General features: G+C 33.6%; 1 protein-coding gene across 1 annotated transcript in view; it reads left to right on the top strand.

Moving 5' to 3' along the window:
- LOC129806694 (uncharacterized) overlaps positions 1 to 20375 on the top strand; it is a 174939-nt gene that overhangs the window by 76730 nt on the left and 77834 nt on the right. The window contains exons 7-8 of the mRNA XM_055855464.1: positions 19392 to 19456; positions 19528 to 19690. Of these exons, the coding sequence (XP_055711439.1) occupies positions 19392 to 19456; positions 19528 to 19690 (228 nt within the window). The remainder of the gene's footprint in view (positions 1 to 19391; positions 19457 to 19527; positions 19691 to 20375) is intronic.

Here is a 20375-nt window from a genome sequence, read left to right as displayed (position 1 = left end):
TTAAAACTTTATCGATTCCGCTGCATCCAGGCTACTTATTCGGGCCCTTTGTGCACTCCCCATTACTCCATTCTATCTTAACCCCCAAGGCGGTCCTCCAGCCCCATATCTCGGCTTCTGTATGCCTGAGGTACACACACAGTGCCGTTTCTATATTGCGGCTGACTAGCCTTAGTTGGATCAGTTGCAGTGAATGTGTATTTGTATCGACAGATTTCTTTATGCCGCACTCGTTTCTGTACTAGGCTCTCTTGTTTAGGCGGTTTATTGTCAATGCATTAGGCATTACTATTTCATCCATTCACTGGACTAATTCGATACGGCTGCTGAAAAAATTGGACACGCGGCAGTCCTTAGCACATTCCGTTTGATGAATTTTTAATAAATTCTCCTGTGTAATAAATTTCCTCATTTGCAAGAAAACCCCTACAGTAGCAGGGACTAATGAAGGCGGCCCTTGCCCCCGGTTAGCGCGAGGCGTCCGCTTCTTCATTTCCCGTTATACCCCTCTGTCTACGTACACAATGTAGACCGGACGTCATAATTCGCCGAAAATCATTTTAAGGGTATACAAAGCCATCGTTAGACCGGTATTATCTTATGGATATCGTCGGTTGGATCACCAACTGTACTAACTGCATTGCCTTTGTGTCTGCTTTCGTTCCAAACGCCACGTAGCAGTGCATCATTTACAACATTCAGCAACAGCACTGTTGCAGATTCAACCGACGAATGATGGCCAAGGGTAGAATTTGAAAATTCGGCACGAGCGCAACAGGGCTCGAAAGAGTGACCTGTCTTGCGATAACAGGGGTCATAAGAATAGCGCCAACCGCTGTCCTTGAGATCATGGTAAGGTTGCCGCCACTACCGCTTTTCATAAAGTCGGAAGGACTAAAATCCCGAATGTTCAAAATCCTGAAAGGGATGAAATTATATGTAGGATAATGTCTAGAATAGTTTTCCAGGACACAGAAAATTTCCCTTTGCCTTCAGCAAGCGCGGCTATAATCGTGGGAGTAGCTATGACATTTTTAAGAATTCGGGAATTTAGCTTTCAAGATTTTGGCCAATTCAGAATTTTGACTTTCGGGATTTTGGCCCATTCGGCATTTTGGCATTTGGAATTTTCATCGGGACCCGATGCAACGTATTTTAGCGATTGCGAGTGTTTGGAGAAATTATAAGTAACATCAATACTTTTTCATGATGTCTTAAATAAAAAATTGGTTTATAAAATATTCTATCTTGTTTAATAAAAATTTAATCAAAAGTTTTAATTAAATTAAAAATTAAAAATTAAAAAATTCTAAAATAAATATTAAAAATTTAATCAATAATTTAATAAAAATCAATCGAAATTTGATCAAAAGAGAATATAAACCGTTTTAGAGTTTACTCCAGTTCCCAAAATTATTCTACAGCGAGTTCTTAGAACTCGTCAGATCACTTGTTTTAATATACGATATTAAGCCAAAATTTTCTCAAAAAAAATTGCTTTTAAAGAAATTAGACTTGTTAAGTCACTTGAATATACTTTATTAGGTGAGATTCTTAACAATCTCACCTACTATAATCCTAACAAAATTTCATGTCGTCCGATCGACCTCAAACTTGGCCAAAATGTGTTTCGCCACTTCCTGATCACGAATATATATGTGGCTATATTACGTTCCCGGCCGGCCGGCCGGCCGCTCTTTGGAGCTTAATAGCTCCTAAACTAAAAAAGATATCGACTTGCGGTTTTCGGCAAAGGTTATATATCGGGTGAAAATTGCAACTTGGTGCATTGACCCCCCACCCCCCACCCCTCCTTCCGCCATTTTGAAGACCACCCTTTTTTTGTTTTCTCGATAGCTCAGCCCCTATGGCATCGAGCGGGCTCAAATTTTAGTATGTTATAGCTGGGCCTTAGAGCTTTCCATCAATACCAAACTTAAGGTCCCCCGACCCCCCTGACCCTAGCTATAAGGGTCCAAACAAAAATTCTTAAAATGCCCATAACTCCGGTTCTAATTATCAGAATTTAAAAAGTGAGGGCTTTTTGGAAAGCTCTCGTGAAATGCCACTTCCCTTTCTAACATCGCAAGTTCATAAAACCACCGCTAAGGGCGCTATTATTAAAAAGAAAATTTTTAAATCTTATAAGTTAAATAACTCAAAAATTCCATTGTGCATCGGGCTGAAATTTTAGTATGTTGTAGCCGTTGATTATACCTATCAAACAAAAAAAACCTTAAGTCGATCTAAAACCCCTGACCCGAGCTATAAGGGGTCAAAGTTCGAACATTCACCGGCCTCTATCTCCGGTTCTAACTAACATAGCGACCTAAATTTTACCTTTTTGGTTTCGTCTCGATGAGCACTTTCAGATGGAAGTTCAAAAAGTCACCACAGGTGGCGCTGTGATAGCGTCAAAATTCATCGAAATTCAAAATCACTTTTCTCAAAAACGGCATTGTGCAAGTTAATGAAATTTTAGTATGTTGTAGTCCAGTCTAGGACGTTTCCAAAATGGTGGGTATGTGCGCTGTGGTTTTAATAGAACCGGAGATATGAGGGGTCAAAGTTCACGAAATTCAAAAAATCATATCTCCGGTTCTATGTGACCGATTTTGATGAATGAGGGCTTAAACGAAAGATCTCACCAAATACTACAACTTTCTAGAACATTTGAACTTCGTGGGACCAACACCAGGGGCGCCACAGTCAAAAAACGAATTTCAATATCACATAACCTCAATTATCTCGACTGTCGCTGAACCGATTTTGATGATTACTTCGACATAATTGTAGAGGACATTTGTCTCTACATTTCGTCCATACATCATTTTCCGCTCAGACTACGCTATCACTCCGATTTTGCCGTTTAAGTGTGAAAAAATTGATTTTTCCCATAATAACGCTTTGAAATCACTGAGATGCCAATTTGACTGCCTCTACTCCACAAAGACACTTAAAATATGGTTTTAAATGGAAAGTCCCACAAAATACAACAATTCTTTGATATAGTTGAAGTTCAACAAATGACTACTTGGGGCACTCTGGATGAAAAAACGAGTTAAGAAACAAAAAACCTCGATTATCTTGGCTTCTGAGTAATCGATGAGATCATGTTCTATGGAAAAATTATAGAGAACATTCTGGTCTACATTTCACCCATATAACACTTTTCTGTCAGTTCATCCAAATCCTTGATATTTTGGTTTAAATACAAAATTTGTATAATTTCACGAATTTTATTCAAGATAACTGAATGGCGTCTCCCACACTCAGAAAAAGGCAGTTCTAACTTTGTATGGGATTTGCAAAAATGCAGCTCTTGTCTGTAAGAATATTTTAAGAGCCGAATCAACCTAAACATGTCGTGCTTAGAATCAAGAGCTGTTTTCTAAAACAGATTAACTAAGAGCTGCCGTGTCTTGAGAGAGAGAGAGTACCGTCTCTCTAGAAAATTTTCAGTGACTTCCAGTGCTGTCAAATGACAGACAAAATAATTCACAGTGCAATTAATTCGCAAAGTGGTGATTGTTTTCGCGAGTTTTTTCAATAAAATTATAGTGAAAATTGTGGGGAGAAGCCTCTACAAGTAGTGAAGTGTCTTGTGGTGCAAAAAAATACAGTGCCGATAAGAATTACGTGGAAATTTGGTGAAGTAAAGCTCGAAAAATAGGAAAATATTTTTTCTTGAAAATTAGAAGATTGTGCCCCACGAGCTCGCTCAAGTGTCTGGAGTAGAGCCCTGCGCACGGAAATGTCTTGCTGCGTGCGCGCAGAGGGGGAGGGCAATTTGCGCGCGTAAGCGCGCAAAAAAATTTTTCAACTTTTGCGCGCAAAATTCAGTTTTTGCGCGCAAGATTTTTTTTGCGCGCAAGATTTTTTTTTACGCGCAAGCTGTTTTTTAATGAAAATATTGTTTTTCTAGAGATTGAAAAAGATAATACCAGGCAATGAAAATCTAGTTCCCGGTTCACTGAAAAACGTATGTAATTTCTTTGTCTGTTAGACATTCTTCACACAATAGATGTGACATATTAACAATATAACAAATAATATAAAAAACTTTTGAATTTTGACTTTTGTTTCATACTTAAGTCAAAAATATTAGCCCAAGTCTACATTTCATTCAATAAGAAAAAAGTTTGATCAAAATTTTAAACACCATGAAAAAAAATATAAAATACCAGGTTTAATATAAAACTTTTAAAGTGCTTTTGTTTGGTAAGAATTAAAGATAATTTATTACTAGTGAAATAGTAATTACAACAATTAATAACTTAAGCAGGTATATAAAACACAAATATGTTGACTCTATTGAAGTCGTACTAAACTTGAAAGTTTTAAAAATGAGTCTCATTTTAATCAATTACAATATAAGGTAATTGTTGAAACAATAAAATTCAGTACATTACATCAATTTAAATTCAGTAAAAGATCTTTAAGAAATTTTTCGAAATATTAAAAAAAGAGTTGTTTATAATCAATAACGGTACATCCTAGGATGTTGGTATCAAAGGATAACTCGAGGATGTGTAGAGGAGGATTTAAGGACATTTTTCCTGGAACATCGCATATCCCTATCCCTCATTTTTTTAGAATTGTTTCATAAACTCCTAAATGTCCTCCAAGTCCATGAAAAGGATTCGTGGGACGACTTGAATCCTTTACAAAAATAGTCTCCTGAATATCATAGGGTCGTTAAATATACCGTTATCCAGAAATTACGTATTTGAATGTCTTATGAACCACAGAATTTTCTCTAAAAAGTTTATTATTTTATTTCATATCTTCTACAAATAAATTCTAATGTCTCATAAGTTTAATTTTCTTTGTAATCCACCATCCATCACATTTAAGCCAAAAGAGAATCAAGATTCTTGCTTTTGTACCATTTTTCGTAAGGTGCAGCGAATTTATGGTATTTTATTCCGTGCTCATCTGATTCTTTTGATTTTTGTCTTAAAAAACATCAAAGTGACAATACAGGAAGTGAATTTTCAGTGATATATTCACATCCACTTTTTTAAATCCTGAAATTATTTTTTTGCACAAGATTTTCGGCAATTTCTGTCCTGGTGCCTCCCAAACAATTGTAAATTACATTTTTGACCGATTCTCACGCAATTTTTTCATCTGGCAGCAAAGAATTTGTGAAAGTTGAATCCTTTTCCAACTTTCGGATGTCAGGACCCGTGAAAACACCTTCTTCCATTTTTGCGATGCCGAGTTTTGGAAAAACTTCCCTCTAACAACGTTTGAAAGCCGCTTGCTCGTGATTTAAGGATTTTGTAAAATTCTTTACAATTCCCAATTTTATGTGTAATGGTGGTAACAGAATTTTGTCCTTTTTGTGAGACCTTTAATGTGCGCCCTTACTCATCAAATTCGGTCAAAAAGCACAGAAGATACGATGTTTTGAATTTCGTGAACTTCGATCCCTCGTATCTCCGGTTCTATTAAAACCACAGCGAACCCACGCCACTTTTTGGAAACGTCATAGACTAGACTACAACAATCCAAAATTTGATTAACTTACACAAGGGAATTTACACAAAGAAAAATAAGTTTGAATGTTGATGAAATTAGGCGGTATCGTAGCGCCACCTGTGGTGATTTTTTGAACTTTCATCTGAAAGTGCTCGAGACGAAACTAAAACACCAAAATTTAGGTCAAAATGTTAATTAGAACTGGAGATATAAGCCGGTAAATATTCGAACTTTGACCCCTTATAGCTCGGGTCAGGGGTTATCGATCGACTTAAGTATTTTTTTGTTTGATAGGTATAATCAACGGCTACAACATACTAGAATTTCGGCCCGATGCACAAACTAATTTTTGAGTTATTTGATTTAGAAAATTGAAATTTTTTTTTAAATAGCGCCCCTAGCGGTAGTTTTATGAACTTGCAATGTTAGAAAGAGAAGTGGCATTTCTCGAGAGCTTTCCAAAACGCACTTACTTTTTAAATTCTGACAATTAGAACCGGAGTTATGGCCATTTGAAGATTTTTTTTGAACCCTTATAGCTCGGGTCAGGGGGGTCGGGGGACCTTAAGTTTGGTATTGATCAAAAGATCTAAGGCCCAGCTAAAACATATTAAAATTTGAGCCCGATCGATGCCATATCGAGGTCTTTTGGCTTATAGTGCATGTTGTTAAGATATGAAATAAAATAATGAATTTTTGAGAGAAAATTCTGTGGTTCATCAGACATTCAAATACGTAATTTCTGGATAACGGTATATTTTACGACCCTATGATATTCAGGAGACTATTTTTGTAAAGGATTCAAGTCGTCCCACGAATCCTTTTCATGGACTTGGAGGACATTTAGGAGTTTATGAAACAATTCTAAAAAAAATGAGGGATAGGGATATGCGATGTTCCAGGAAAAATGTCCTTAAATCCTCCTCTACACATCCTCGAGTTATTCTTTGATACCAACATCCTAGAATGTACCGTTATTGATTATAAACAACTCTTTTTCTAATATTTCGAAAAATTTCTTAAAGATCTTTTTCTTAAGATATCTCAGAAACTTGACGTGATGGACCACAAGTTTCTTCGGGAGAAATGTTCAGGACATACCAAGGAACAAGAAACTACTCATTATTTTCCATCCCATTTTTGGCTGTTGCACAGTCAGTGAAAAGTTCAATAAAAAACAAGAAGTGGTCAACAAAAAATTGAAAATAGTAAAAATATTGTTCAGCAAAAATTAAAAATGATCAGTAAAAAATAAAATGTGGTCAGAAAAAATAAAAAATGGACAATAAAATATAAAAAGTTGTCAGTAAAAAATTAAAAATGAGCAGTAATTTTCTTAATTTTCAAGTGAAATTTCGCACATCTTGAGCCTAAAGAAGACTTTAATAGGATGTAAAGCATGACGCCTCTATCTCTGATAGTTTCCAAGAGTTTGCGGAATAATTGTTTTTTTATTCCATTTTGTTATTTTTTTAGAATTTGTCTTTGGAATCTGTTTTCGGTAATCTTTGTTTTTTGGAAACTTTGTCTTTGGAAATATTGTCTTTCATATATTTTACACTAGTATATTTTATTGAATAAAATAATTAAATTACAACGGTTTTTGAAGTTTTTTTTCGTCCTTTGGGGCAAAGGGAAATTTTCTGTTTTGGGAAGTTTTTAGTTTTGTCCTTTGCGGCAAAGGGAAATACGTTTTGGGAAGTTATCAGTATCGTCCGTTGGGGCAAAGGTAAATATTCTGAGAAAAAAGAAATTTTTGGGAAGTTATAAAATATACTTGTGCAAAATGTATGACAGACAAAATTTCCGATACTTGTACAAAATAAAATGTATGAAAGACAAGATTTCCAAAGACAAAGTTTCCAACAAAAAAAAACAAAATATACCGAATGTAAAAATTTCAAAGACAAACTCTGATGTGTGAAAAACAAAATAGAAAAAACAAAGATTCCTGATCTCTTTTCCGCGATAATCAACTTCAAATCTTTTCAGACATTTTTGATCGTTTCTCATTCAATTACCCCATTTTCAATTGAAATTTGGATTATCTCAAGCCTAAACAAGGTTCCAAACGAATGCAAAGTTTGAGGCCTCTATCTCTCATAGTTTCCGAGATAATCGACTTTAAAAATGTTTAGTCGCTTTAATGCATTTTTGACCTAATGTGAAATTTCGCACACCTTGAGCCTTAAAGAGGCTCTAATAGGGTGTAAAGTATGAGGCCTTTATATCTCATAGTTTCCGAGAAAATCGACTTTAAAGATTTTCAGACACTTTTATGCATTTCTCATCCAATTTTCCTCATTAATAATGATAATAACTAACGTACAGTTTAAGAATTATTAAACGAGATTTTGCGTTATTCATGTATAAAATATCGTCCGTGTTTTCCACAATACAATTTGCAAAGAAGGAGTCGGTTTGCAGAATCTTTGTTTTTTCTATTTTGTTTTTTACATTTTTGTTTTTCGCAGTTTGTCTTTGGAATCTTTGTCTTTGGTAATCTTTGTTTTTTTTGGAAACTTTGTCTTTGGAAATCTTGTTTTTCATATATTTTCCACAATTATCGGAAATTTTGTCTGTCATACATTTTGCTCAAGTTTATTTTATAACTTTCCAAAAATTTCCATTTTCTCAGAAAATTTCCCTTTGCCCCAAAGGACGAAATTAAAAACTTCGCAAAACACAAAGAATTTCCCTTTACCCCAAAGGACGAAACTAAAAAAAATCCCAGAACACAGAAAATTTCCCTTTGCCCCAAAGGACGTAACTAAAAACTTTCCAAAACACAGAAAATTTCCTTTTACCCCGACAGATGATACTGATAATTTCCCAAAACAGTAAATTTCCCGTTGCCCTGAAGTACAAAACTAAAATCTTAAAAAAAACAATGTGATTTCATTATTTAATTTAATAAAATATGCTTGTTTAAAATATATGAAAGACAAGATTTCCAAAAAAACAAAAATTACCCAAGACAAAGATTTAAAAGAGAAACTGGGAAATACAAAAGCGTAAAAAACAAAAAGGAAAAAAAAACGAAGATTCCGCAAACCAGTTTTTTCTTGAGTACCGTTTCAATTCACTTAAATTGTGGTATGAATAAGGTTGGGACCTCACCCAACTATTATGTTATAAAAATCGTCACGGAATTTTTATTATCCTCCTGAGAAAAATCTAAGGTTTTCCAAGAATTGCTTGTGGTAGGTTTATGAACCTAATAAGCAAGACATTTTTTGCTGTAGTAGAAAATAGCTTTGATTTGTGTGTAAATCATGAAAGGATTGCAAATCTTAGACTTCATTCCATAGTATGGTCACTCTCCACTATTTGCGTCCAATTTTAGTCATAGCATTACTCAAATTTGAATTATAGTAATATATTTGTAATTTCACGTATTAAAACTCTGAATATAACATGAAAATAACAAAAGTGATTCCAAATGACAGACTTTTTCCTCAAGAAAAAAGAATGTAAAAAATATAAATAATGATAAAAGTTAAATGCTGCGCGCATGAAAACTTTTGCTGCTGCGCGCATTCTGCGCGCACAAAAAAAATTGTGCTGCTGCGGCGTGAAAAATCAGCTTGCGCGCTGCGCGCATTACATGCGCGCAGCCGTACGCAGGGCTCTAGTCTGGAGTGTTGTGAAAAGGTGGTTTTTTATTTAGAAAAACTTATATAGAGGAAAAATTAAAAGATTTTTGTGAGATGGTTCGGGTGAAAAAAAAATTGTAAACATGTCGGGCATCTCGCTCAGCGATAATCGGATGGAGAAATATCTTCCCAAATGTGAGTTTTTTTTAGTCAAAAATTGATCAATTTCGCTTGGATTTTAGGAAAACAATAGGGAATGTGAAATATTATAATTTAAAAATTGCATACGGTGGCATAGGGCAATAAAAAAACGTGAAATTCTATTGTGTTTTTAATTGTGAGTGTACGTCAAAATTGTTGCGATACAGCAGAAAAAATATGATACTACAGTAGACTCTCGCAAATTCGGCTCTTTTAAGATCGGGCTACTTTTTAATTCGGGCAGCTGTTACATTTGAAAAAAGTTTGTTGTCATTTTTCAAGTTTGATTATGATTATTAAATGAATCAAATATGCCCAAATTTGGCATGGTTTGTCTTAGTTTTGATGTGATTTTGCATTATTGAGGGATTTTCATGCAATTTACGTTATATATGAGTGTGTAAACTCAATATCTATATGCACATGAATAAAAAATCGTTGCATTTCAATAAGTTTGTCGCCCGAATTTCTGTCTAATTCGGCTGACATTTCGGTTCCATATGCCCGAATTTGAGAGAGTCTACTGTAGAATAACCAAAGCATATTTTAAAATAAATGCTTTCCTTCAAGTAAAATAGTCTTTAAGCTCAACACACGAATGCCCGTTCTTATATCAAGAGCTAAATTAAGAGCTGTTTCCACAGAGCTCTTTTCTGAGTGCAACTTCAGCTCTAAATCGAATTTGCATGCACTCCGAGTTAGCTCACGTTAAGAATCTCACCTACATAAGCCGGTTAGGATTATCTGTCCCTTTATTTCAAGTACTGCTTTTGAGCTAGAGCTCTTGAAAGCAAAAATTTAGACAGAGATATAGATATACAAAGACTTCAGTGTTTGTGTGATAGCGGCCACCGCCGTCTTAGCGTTGGTAACCAACCTCCAGAGTAAAACGGTGGAAAACTCTTTCTTAGGTTTAGATCTTTAGATCTTAGTTTTAGATCTTTAGATCCGAAAGCCCATTTAAGAAACCGAAATGAGTTTTAAGTTTTCCAATTTTGATTTTCCCAACTATTTTTATGCGTTTGAAATGTATTTAGCCTTTAAAACAATTGTTTTACTGACCATTTTTGCGAATTAACTATCCAATTATCTGTAGCCCTTATTAATCTTACTTATTAACTTATTAAAAGAATTCTGGAAATATTTAAACATTTTGTAATGTGCGCTAATTCCGAGCGAGACCTCTTTTATTTCTTGCTGAGAAATTTAAAATTCCTTTGGATTTCTACACATATAACTATTAAAAGGTGTTTCTCCTTTGAAATTTAATCTTGTAACCAAAGAAGAAGATGAAATTAAACTTGCGGTTTTTAGAATATTCTCATCTTGTTTCTAGCTAATCCCATTGAATTTTGCCATAAGAGAAAGACCCTAATTTCACACAAAACGATCTTAGTTACACCATATGCAAATTTCTTTATGGAAACCTCTCTTGGCGCGGACACAATCGCAACTTGGTTCTATGTGCCAAAAGTAAATACGTGTTAAGCGATTTTCCATGGAAATTTTCACCGAGAAAAGAGGACGTTAATTACATTCAATCCTAATTAGCACATTATCCTGTTTTTCATGGATGAAATTATGACGCTCCCAACTTGATTACACTTTTTCTCACATTTCCTGTTGCAAAAATTAACCTTCTACTGCGGAAGCCGATGAGGGCTATGGTGTACGTGAAAAAAAAGTCACCCAGGCTAAACACATTTGGAAACTCGAGCCTATACCAGGGATCAGTATAATTTCCCATCAAGAGGAAGGCCTTTATTGAGCGGCAACATTAGCAAATGGTGGAAAATCTTTGCTCTGTCCCCAATTTAATTTCCTCAGACTCCAATTAAACACTTTTCTTCACGATAATTTTAATTAAATTAAATACCACGAGGCCCAATGGGGTGATGATGCTTAGAAAAGTCGACGAAGGTGCCATGTCCATATTGATTTCCTGAGTAAATAAGAAAAGGGAGAATTCTCAATTAGACCATGCTGAAAGATAATCAATTTTCTTATTCAACACCAACACTTTTGGCTCTGACTCTCAAATTGTGTAATTATTCTTATGGCATCCGGTTATTGTTATTTCCCTTTAATTATGACCCCCTTTAATTATAATATTTATACAATTTCATCAATGCTGGTCCGGAATACTTTTGTATTACTCTCTTTGAATACAAACTGTTCACTAAAGTTTTCGACTTCTATACTGTCCACCAATTTCGATATTTTTGCTTCAAATTAAAGAAAAAACTATATAATCTACTGAATCAAAATTATATTGCAATAGTGTATTGGTTTTTCTTAATAGTTTTATAGAACTGGGCATCGTTTTCAAAAGTTCGTGTACCTTGCATAAGCCTTTTTCCGGCAATTTAAAAATTTTGGTGTTTCCTCTGTGAGTTCTACCAGTATCATACAATGCTTTCTATATTTCATGCACTGAATCGACTTGTGTGGGGGTTCCCCTGAGTATTCAAATCGATATCTCTTACCTATTGGCCTCTAGATCTGGTAACAGAGAAACTTTGTCTCTTTGAGCAAGATGGTCACAATTCTACAAAAATATGATTTCTAAAGGGTTATAAGCAATGATATTTTACTATCAAAAAATTGTGCAATTATAATAATTTCTCTCCCTGTGAATTTCGAATAATTGAACAATACACTCTAGGCAATAATGAGTATTACGAAGAAGTTATTTAATTTGATTTCAAAGCTAATTCCAGGAAAACTCGTAGAAAGGAAAATTTTCAGCAAAGTCAAGAGGTTCTGTAATTAAGAAAGTAGATTAGGGATTAAGAAGGAAAATGTGAAGCTGTAACGTGCCAAAAAGTCCTAAACAGTAAATGCCATATCTAACAAATTTATTAAGAAAATTGTATTACAATTTCCAAAAGGGACCCACTGCAAACATCAAATCTTAATTAGACATCTTCTTTAGCGTATCATTTTCTTTTCCATACAATTTCCAACATCTCTAAAAGAGAGGCGAATGACCTCAAGTTTCAGTAATACCATTTTTAATCTAACATCTATTTTTGGTGTTGAGCCAAGGAGATCATCCCTATAAATCAGGGGACATTTTTTGGCAACTGCTTGAAAATTAGAAAGAAGCTTTTCAGAATGCATTTTAACACATTTGGCTTGTGATTAAGGGAAAATTCACTGAGAATAGTATTGAAATTCATTTGAGTGTTAAAGCAATATCCTTTTAGCCAGATGTTTCATTACTAGACATTTAACTGTGCAGTAAAACCAATTGATTGTCATTCCGGATGTAAACAAGTCTCTGAAGTACTCTAGTTATTGGTTCTCTCTAAACTAATGAGATACTTGGAATTGAGTGAAATTTGATAAGAGAAACTCTTGAGTTCTCAACAGAGTATACCTATGCAATGTGGTTTATCTTGATAATTCTGACAAGACTATGTTCTTCTAAGAGCTTATTTTCCATCGGAAAATTCACCTGATGGCCTCTCAAGTCTCTCACAACAGCTAAACTCCTCACAAACTCTAATGTAAGCTTCTGAAATTTTAAACAAAGTTTTCATATACAAGTTCCATCCCTAGATTATGCAAGATTATCCGAAAATAGATTTTTACTCTTAAAAATGCAACGTCCCAGAATGTTGGCATTATTGTGAAACTTTTGCCTATTTTGTAATTCCATTGGATTGGTGTACAGTGAAGATAAGAAAATTCGGAATATTGTTTTTTTTTTCACTGTAAAACAATTTTTACCAAGGGGGATATATTAGGGTCGGATGTGGTGTACAGGTGAAAATGAAGTGCTTGGAAGTCTTTGGAAGTGGGAGTGTTCAAACAATAAAGTTTTTTCTTTGCCTAATTACGAATTTTTCAGACTACGTTAGTTTTAGTTGAGATTTTTAATTCGAGCGACAGTATAATTTGAAGAAGTTTGTTGAAATTTTCAAGTTCGGCTATTTTACAATAAAATGGAGCAAATACGCTCAAACTTGTTATAGTTTAATTTGTGTCGTAATTTTTCCCAAGAAAATATTCAGTTAAACAATAATTTTCCTTAATTTTTGCAGGAATTACAAATTCATAAAGTGGCTCGCAAATAATAACATAGCATTGCAGTTGACTTTCAATCAATTTGATATAATTTGTTTTTCTAATTTATCGTATTCGTGGGACTTTTTCGCGAATGCCGTTAAGCGGTATCCCGTAGGTTACCTCAACCATTTTTTTATTTACCTTTTTGCATTTACTGGAAAGGGTTTATTGTATTATATCTCTTCGATGCCAAAAGTATTCTTCAAAAAAGTAGATTTGTGTTTTTGAGGACTATTACAAAATGAGGAACGAAAAGGTGCATTTGTAATATGTAATGCTAGACTAATTTTGGAAAGATCTAAGTGATTCCATTAAAGAAACATTTTGGGGGTTTATTTAGATTTCGTCCTTGCTCTAAGGATTATTGAAAAGTGGCTTTGAAAATTTAGAAATAGGGATTTATTCTTCGAAATATCAATTTCATTTTAAAGGGTCTCTAATATTGATGCCAATATTGTGAGAATCCTAGTAGAAGAAAATTTGTGGATAGCAATTGAAGAAACTGTTAAAATGTCGGAAAACAATAATTAGATCGTATTTCGCTATGTAAAAATGCTTGGATGTGTTTAAAAGCTCGGCACGTAGGTGCCACATTCTTTTACTCAAAGGAAAAAGAATAACCTCATGATTGTGGCCATTTTTCTCCTGATATGTTGCGATAAAAAAAATCTTTTTTGCGGATCGATTGGCGACAGGTGATGAGGAATTGATCTAATACAACAATAGCGAAAAAGATCCTGGAAAAAATAGCCAAGCTTGTTGCAAAAGTTGATTAGCAATCATCTAAAACTTTTCCCAAGAGTGCAAAATGTTTTAATTTTAAAAGGATTTTGAAACCAGAGAGAGAATCAAGCTCAATAAAATGTGTAGATACGTCTGAAGTGCTGAATTGGCTGAATTAGTTGTTGCACTCGTACTTTTGAACTCTTACAGACTTTCCAGTAAAGTTTCAATAATTACAAAAGACAATACGTATTTTCCAAAAGTAGCTTCACAGCTTCTTAGGAAAATTCAAAATATGTTGATACCCCTTCGTAAAACGCAGATAATATTAAAATATTGAAAGTATGCAAAAATATCTGGCGCAAGAAATTCAAAATATAAGCAAAATATTAAAAATATGTCTAAAAATAAATTTCTTCAGATTTTTTTTAGATATTATTTTATTAGATTTTTCATCATAATAAATAAATTATTCATTTTTAAGTATAAGAAGTGCATGAAGTGCAAGAAGTGCTGGAAGTATTGCATTATTTTCGAGAGTGTTCCGAAGTTCTGGAAGTGCGAAGGTCTCTTCCATACAAATCGTGGAAGTGCTTGAAAGGCTTGAAAGTGGTGTACACATTTTCACACAAATATCTCCCCCTTGATTTTTACAAATTAATTAACTTTCTGTTTTATCGTGCACAGAAAAAAATATTTTGTAAAATTGTTCGTAAATTTTGTTAATTCCTATTTTGAAATGCTCGTAAATCGTGTAACCCTCAAATAAGTTCGTAAAAGTTTGTACTTTTTTTCACAGACATCGTTCGTAAGATGATCACTTGACTACTTTTTAAGATGACTACTTTAAGATGACTACTTTTACAAAAATTTGTTTGTAATTGTTCGTAAACACACTTAAAATATTCGTAAAATTTTGTCATTTGTTCGTAAATTTTTGCCAGACAAAAAACAAAAATATTTAAGAACAATTTTACGAAATATTTTTTGTGTGTGTGTTATTGTATCTTTAAGATATATTGAAAGAACAAACTTTGTCTAATATTTAATCAATGATAAAATTTGGAGCTACCGATAGGGCGAAAATCCGGACAAACCAAATTCGTGTGTTTTGTTTTTGATAGTCTAGTAATAATTTAGTAAATGTGCAGTTTTAAAGTAGTTTGAAGCTTAGCGAATTGATTCCTTTCATCAAGTTTAAAGAGAGTGTTCTACAACCTACATTGGTTTGTTGATGATTCTGCTTAGGACCCTTCACATTTCGATACCAAAAACAAATTAAAACGTAAAAGAGTAACTCTAAGGATTTGAGTTTAACTTTCGAAGTTATTTTGAATTTAATTTCAATTTATTTGCAAATTTAAAGTTAATTTTAAATTCTTCAGTTCTTCAGGGCTATTAATAACCCTGTTTACATTCATTACTCAAATATAAATATGTATAGAAGTGATAGAAGTCAAGTATTTTACCTTCACTGCTAAATTTAATTCACATCATGCTCTGGTAAACACCTCGATGTTTTTTTTCTTGAATCTTAAGAATGTGAGTTTATAAAAGTTCCTTAATCCTTTCTTAGAAAGTGGACACATTTGCTTTTCGGTTAATGAATCTCAGTTTCACACCTTCTTGTATATCTTAGCTTGTAATACAGCACTTTGTAAGAAAACTTTCTAGAAATTCCATGTTGTCTGTATTTGCTCATCATTAAGCTGTCTAGCAACTTGTCGGTAAAAGTTCATTTTTCATTAGGAACCCTTCGAAAGGAAGGGTGTCACAAGAAACAAAATATTATAGCACAATCCGTGGTATATTTTCGGAAAGAAGATTGCGATATTTATACAGATTTTGTCATATATCGTCATTTTGATTTATTGTTAAAATGCTATTTTATAGCGTATTGTGAACAAATAACAAGTGCGGAAAGTATCACATATTTCCCATTATGATGCTTTTGATGCTATCTGGATTTAACCATATGTAAAACCTCTATGTCCCCCTATATTTAAAATCAACATTCATTTATTATGATTGTTGACACAACATTGGGATTCATATCACAGTTTACAAAGAGTAACGTCATTGAGCATTTGAGAGTAATAATTTTCATGTTTGCACTACAATGATATGAATTGTGTATTATACACCCTTCATTCACCACAAGCAAGAAGGTTTCTGGGCTGATATGCTTTCCAACCCGAGGGTTGTCTTATGGTCTCGACTGAAGAGTTGAGGCATAAGCTTTCTTCCATTTCCCATATTGATTTTATCTAGGGTGGGTGTGCTTTCTTAATCTCCAAAGGATTTCTTCTTGGAGTGCTTTCGCAAAAAGATCTCCTTTGTCTCAATTCCCAGCACGACCATCTATCGTTTCACATTTTCAGCATCCAATTGATTATGTCTCAAAGCCCATATAGTGAACTATTCCTCTGATTTTCATTATCGTTTCCTATTTTGATCAAATTGAAATCCAATTTGCTATTTTGTATCAAGATTGATAACAAGATTGATGTTAAATACCAATATTTCAATCCAATTTACTGAGAACAAGCATTATTGAATAAAGCCCAATAGCACATTAATTTTCTATTCATAATGTTTGCGAATTGAGAAAGCCATTTATAAAGCCTTACGAAGATTAATGGATGATCCAAACTGGAGTTAGTGCATCCGCTATAAAGGTATTGGTCATTTTACTTTTCGGTATTCCAACAGTTTGAAATTAGAAATTGATCTGAAACTCAATTCGAAGATCTCTGAAAGTTGTACATGTAACTATGACTTAAGTCCTTTTCACACTGTCAGAAATTTACATCAAAATTTAATATTTTGATGAATTTATCATACCCAGGTGTTAGGTGATTTACTTCAAAATGCTAAATTTACTTACACAATGTAGAGGAAAGTGGTCTGTCTTTGAATATTTCAATTATTCTCTTATTTTTCTCAAAGCAAAAATTCCATTTTAATAATCGAAATTAATAGAAAATAGTTAATTATTAATCGTGTCGAGACTTTAAAAAAATCGGTGGCAGCCAAAATCCCGAAAGTCAAAATCCCGAAAGCCAAAATCCCGAACGCCAAAATCACGAAAAGGCCAAAATCCCGAAAGCCAAAATCCAGAATTTTCAAAATCCTGAAAGAGATGAAATTATACGTAGGATAATGTCTAGAATAATTTCCCAGGACACAGAAGATTTCCCTTTGCCTCCAGCAAGCGCGGCTGTAATCGTGGGAGTAGCTATGACACTTTTGAGAATTCGGGATTTTGGCTTTCCGGATTTTGGCCCATTCGGGATTTTGACTTTCGGGATTTTGGCGTTCGGGATTTTGGCTTTCGGGATTTTGGCGTTCGGGATTTTGACCAGGACCCAAAAAAATCGAGTATATCTTGCCCAGAAACGGGCCACGTCAATGGCAAGCGGACTTGCCGACATCAAATCTTCTGCTCCACAAGGGGCAGGGGACAACGGACATACACACAAATGGGAGGGTGGTTTGGATCACCTCACAGACAGTTACAAGGGACGTCATGTAGACGTTTTTCATTTTCCAGCTAATGCTGAACTTAAGTTTCCGATCTATTAACTTGAAAGAGCTAGGGATTCTAGCCCATTTCTTTCGCTCAGAGCTTCTAAACTTAAACGCCTCAAGGATTCACGTCCAATTTAAGTTCCCAGGATCTTATTCTTAAATTTAGAGTCAAAAGTTTTCTGCGTGAACATATTGAATAACATTTTACAATCCAGCGAGTCAATCAGTAAAATTACTCATCGGTTCATAACCGGTGTATAACCATAATTGGAACCGGTTCAAACTTGCGAGATCTTTCTAACGAATCAAAACATAACTATAGAGCTATACTCTATATACTATATAGAGTACGTATATAGTATATATAGTATATATACTCTATATAGTATATACTATATAGAGTACTCTATATACGCTGTACTCTATATAACTATAGAGCTCCTTTGACCTTTGACCCCGAAAAACCGTTATAAGGAATGATTCAACGATATTTTTGTATATGGACGAAATGTCCGCCACGACACGTTTTCAAGTAATCCAAAAAAAAAAACAGGGTTTTGAAGGGGAAGGCAGAAAATAAGGGGCATATTAAATGGTCCTAGAGTCGACATGAGAGGTCCCCTGAAGGTCCCAAGTCTCTATCTCTAACCGTTTAGTCTCTGTTTAGTTATCCGGACGGACAAACAGAGTGTCGTTAAAAAACTCGAAACTTTAGACTTCCAAAATTCTACCAAAATACGACTCCTTGGGAGAGGGGGGTAAGTGTCGAAAGCGTCGAAACATATTAAAACTCAAAATCGGAGGATTATATCTCTTATCTGTGGAGTAAAAGTAGTCTAAGTTCTCTAAAAATTTTCTAAATACGTTTTCATTAAATAAAACTATAGATATTACATTGTGTGCTATATTAGACACCATCTCTTCCGTTGAGGCTTTTATTTCTTTGTCACTGATGTACTTCAAGAAACTTAAAGGAACTAAAAAATTAAGGAATATTGAGAAAAAAACTGTTGATATTGAAATCTGTCCGAAATTAAGCACATCGTCCCAAAGTGAAAAATAGATCTCTTGCTAGTAACATCAACTATTATATGTTGACACTAACGCAGTCTTTTTGAAAATTCTATTATTTTGAAAATTAACAAAAATTCATAAATCAGGCAACAAATAACTCATTAGTGTTTTAATTTTAATTATAAAATTAATAAACATATTGTATTTAAAGGCATTGCGATATTATTAACAAAATTAGCGAAAATCATTAAAAGCGTTTAAAAAATATTTCAAAATACATGTTTTAAGAGGAGTTACGAAGAATGGAAGCTAAATTATTTGTTTTTAAGCTAATATCTAAATACCATGCGTAAGCAGACCTAAAAAAAAATATTGTTTGTTCTGTTTGCTTAAAGACAGAAAAAATTAAAAATAAAATATATAGAGCAATTTTTCTCGATACTTTAATAAAGAACAAGAATATAACTTTAAATTGATTAATCTTTTTAATCTGTTTGAAGTGTTATGAAAGATCTTGTCTGTTTTTTCAACTGCGTAGTCTAATTTGAATTTTAATTATTTTAATTGAAGCACTGTCCTAAATTAAAATTGTCATGATTTGCTTGGAGTTTGCTTCAAAGCTCTCGATACGAGTGCGATTTCAAGGCATTTGAATCGCAAATTTACTTATAAAGTTATGGTTTTATTTACGTGAGATTGCATTAGTTTCATGTCATGCAAGGTTTATTTGCGCTAATCAAAATCTCTCTCTCTCTGTCATTGTAGATTAATCGATTTCTACGAAATTCCAATATCACCAATGTGACGGATTTGGAAATTTCCAAAGAATTGTAAGTTAAAGCCAAAAAATATGCTGAGCATTCCAAAATTATTGAGTTTTTTGCATAATCTGCATTTTAAGATCAACTGGTCCAGATGTAACATTTCATTTCTTCGGAAGTGAATTGGATGGTTCACGTGTTCGTGATGCCGTTAATCGTCTGGTGGAACGAGGCCGTATTGGAAACTTCACACTGGTTCAAACATATCAATCTTTTCGTCAGGAGCCCGGCTTACAGTTGCAGGTATGTGCGTCATAAGCTTTTGCAAAGCTCTTAAATCCATTGCCATGTAGTGAGAAAGGGTATTGAGAATGAAACTTTTACAGAAAATCCGATTTGGGAAATTGTCACAGGAAAAGGACAGTAATTGGAGTGATGGTGTTTGATTCCAAATCATCTTGTCATTGTATATTTTAACAATGAAATTTAGTAAATTTCAGGAATAATGTTAAAGTTCGAAATTTTCCAATTATTATCTTGAATAGAATTTACTATCCATCGTTTAATTATAATATTCAGATCATTTAAAAATTTATGTCTTTGTTAAAACCAGGCGACCTCATGCTATTATTGCTAATTGTTAATGCTGTATATTGAATAGTGCATTATTAATATAATGAATAAGCATTTTAACAATATATAAATATTTGAAAATTTCAACAAACATTTAAAAATACTAATGAATTCCCGTTGTTAACATTTCATGAATTTTTGATTGAGGAACAGGTTTCGCCATTGAGCATTAAATATTATAAATATTCTTGTTTGGAATGTAATAGAACTAAAATTTCACGACAAAAATGTTAAAGAGCACAGACTATGCTTTTCACTTTTAATTCGATTCAAAATTGGGTCTATTTAGTCCTAAAGCACATCCGGCCAATTCAGCCGATGTTACCTCTAAAATTTTAATTTTTTTTTATTTTTT

The sequence above is a fragment of the Phlebotomus papatasi genome, chromosome 3, assembly GCF_024763615.1.
Source record: "Phlebotomus papatasi isolate M1 chromosome 3, Ppap_2.1, whole genome shotgun sequence".
In the NCBI taxonomy this organism is placed as follows: domain Eukaryota; kingdom Metazoa; phylum Arthropoda; class Insecta; order Diptera; family Psychodidae; genus Phlebotomus; species Phlebotomus papatasi.
The sequence above is the reverse complement of the archived record's forward strand: the minus strand, read 5'-3'. Positions and strand labels throughout refer to the sequence as shown.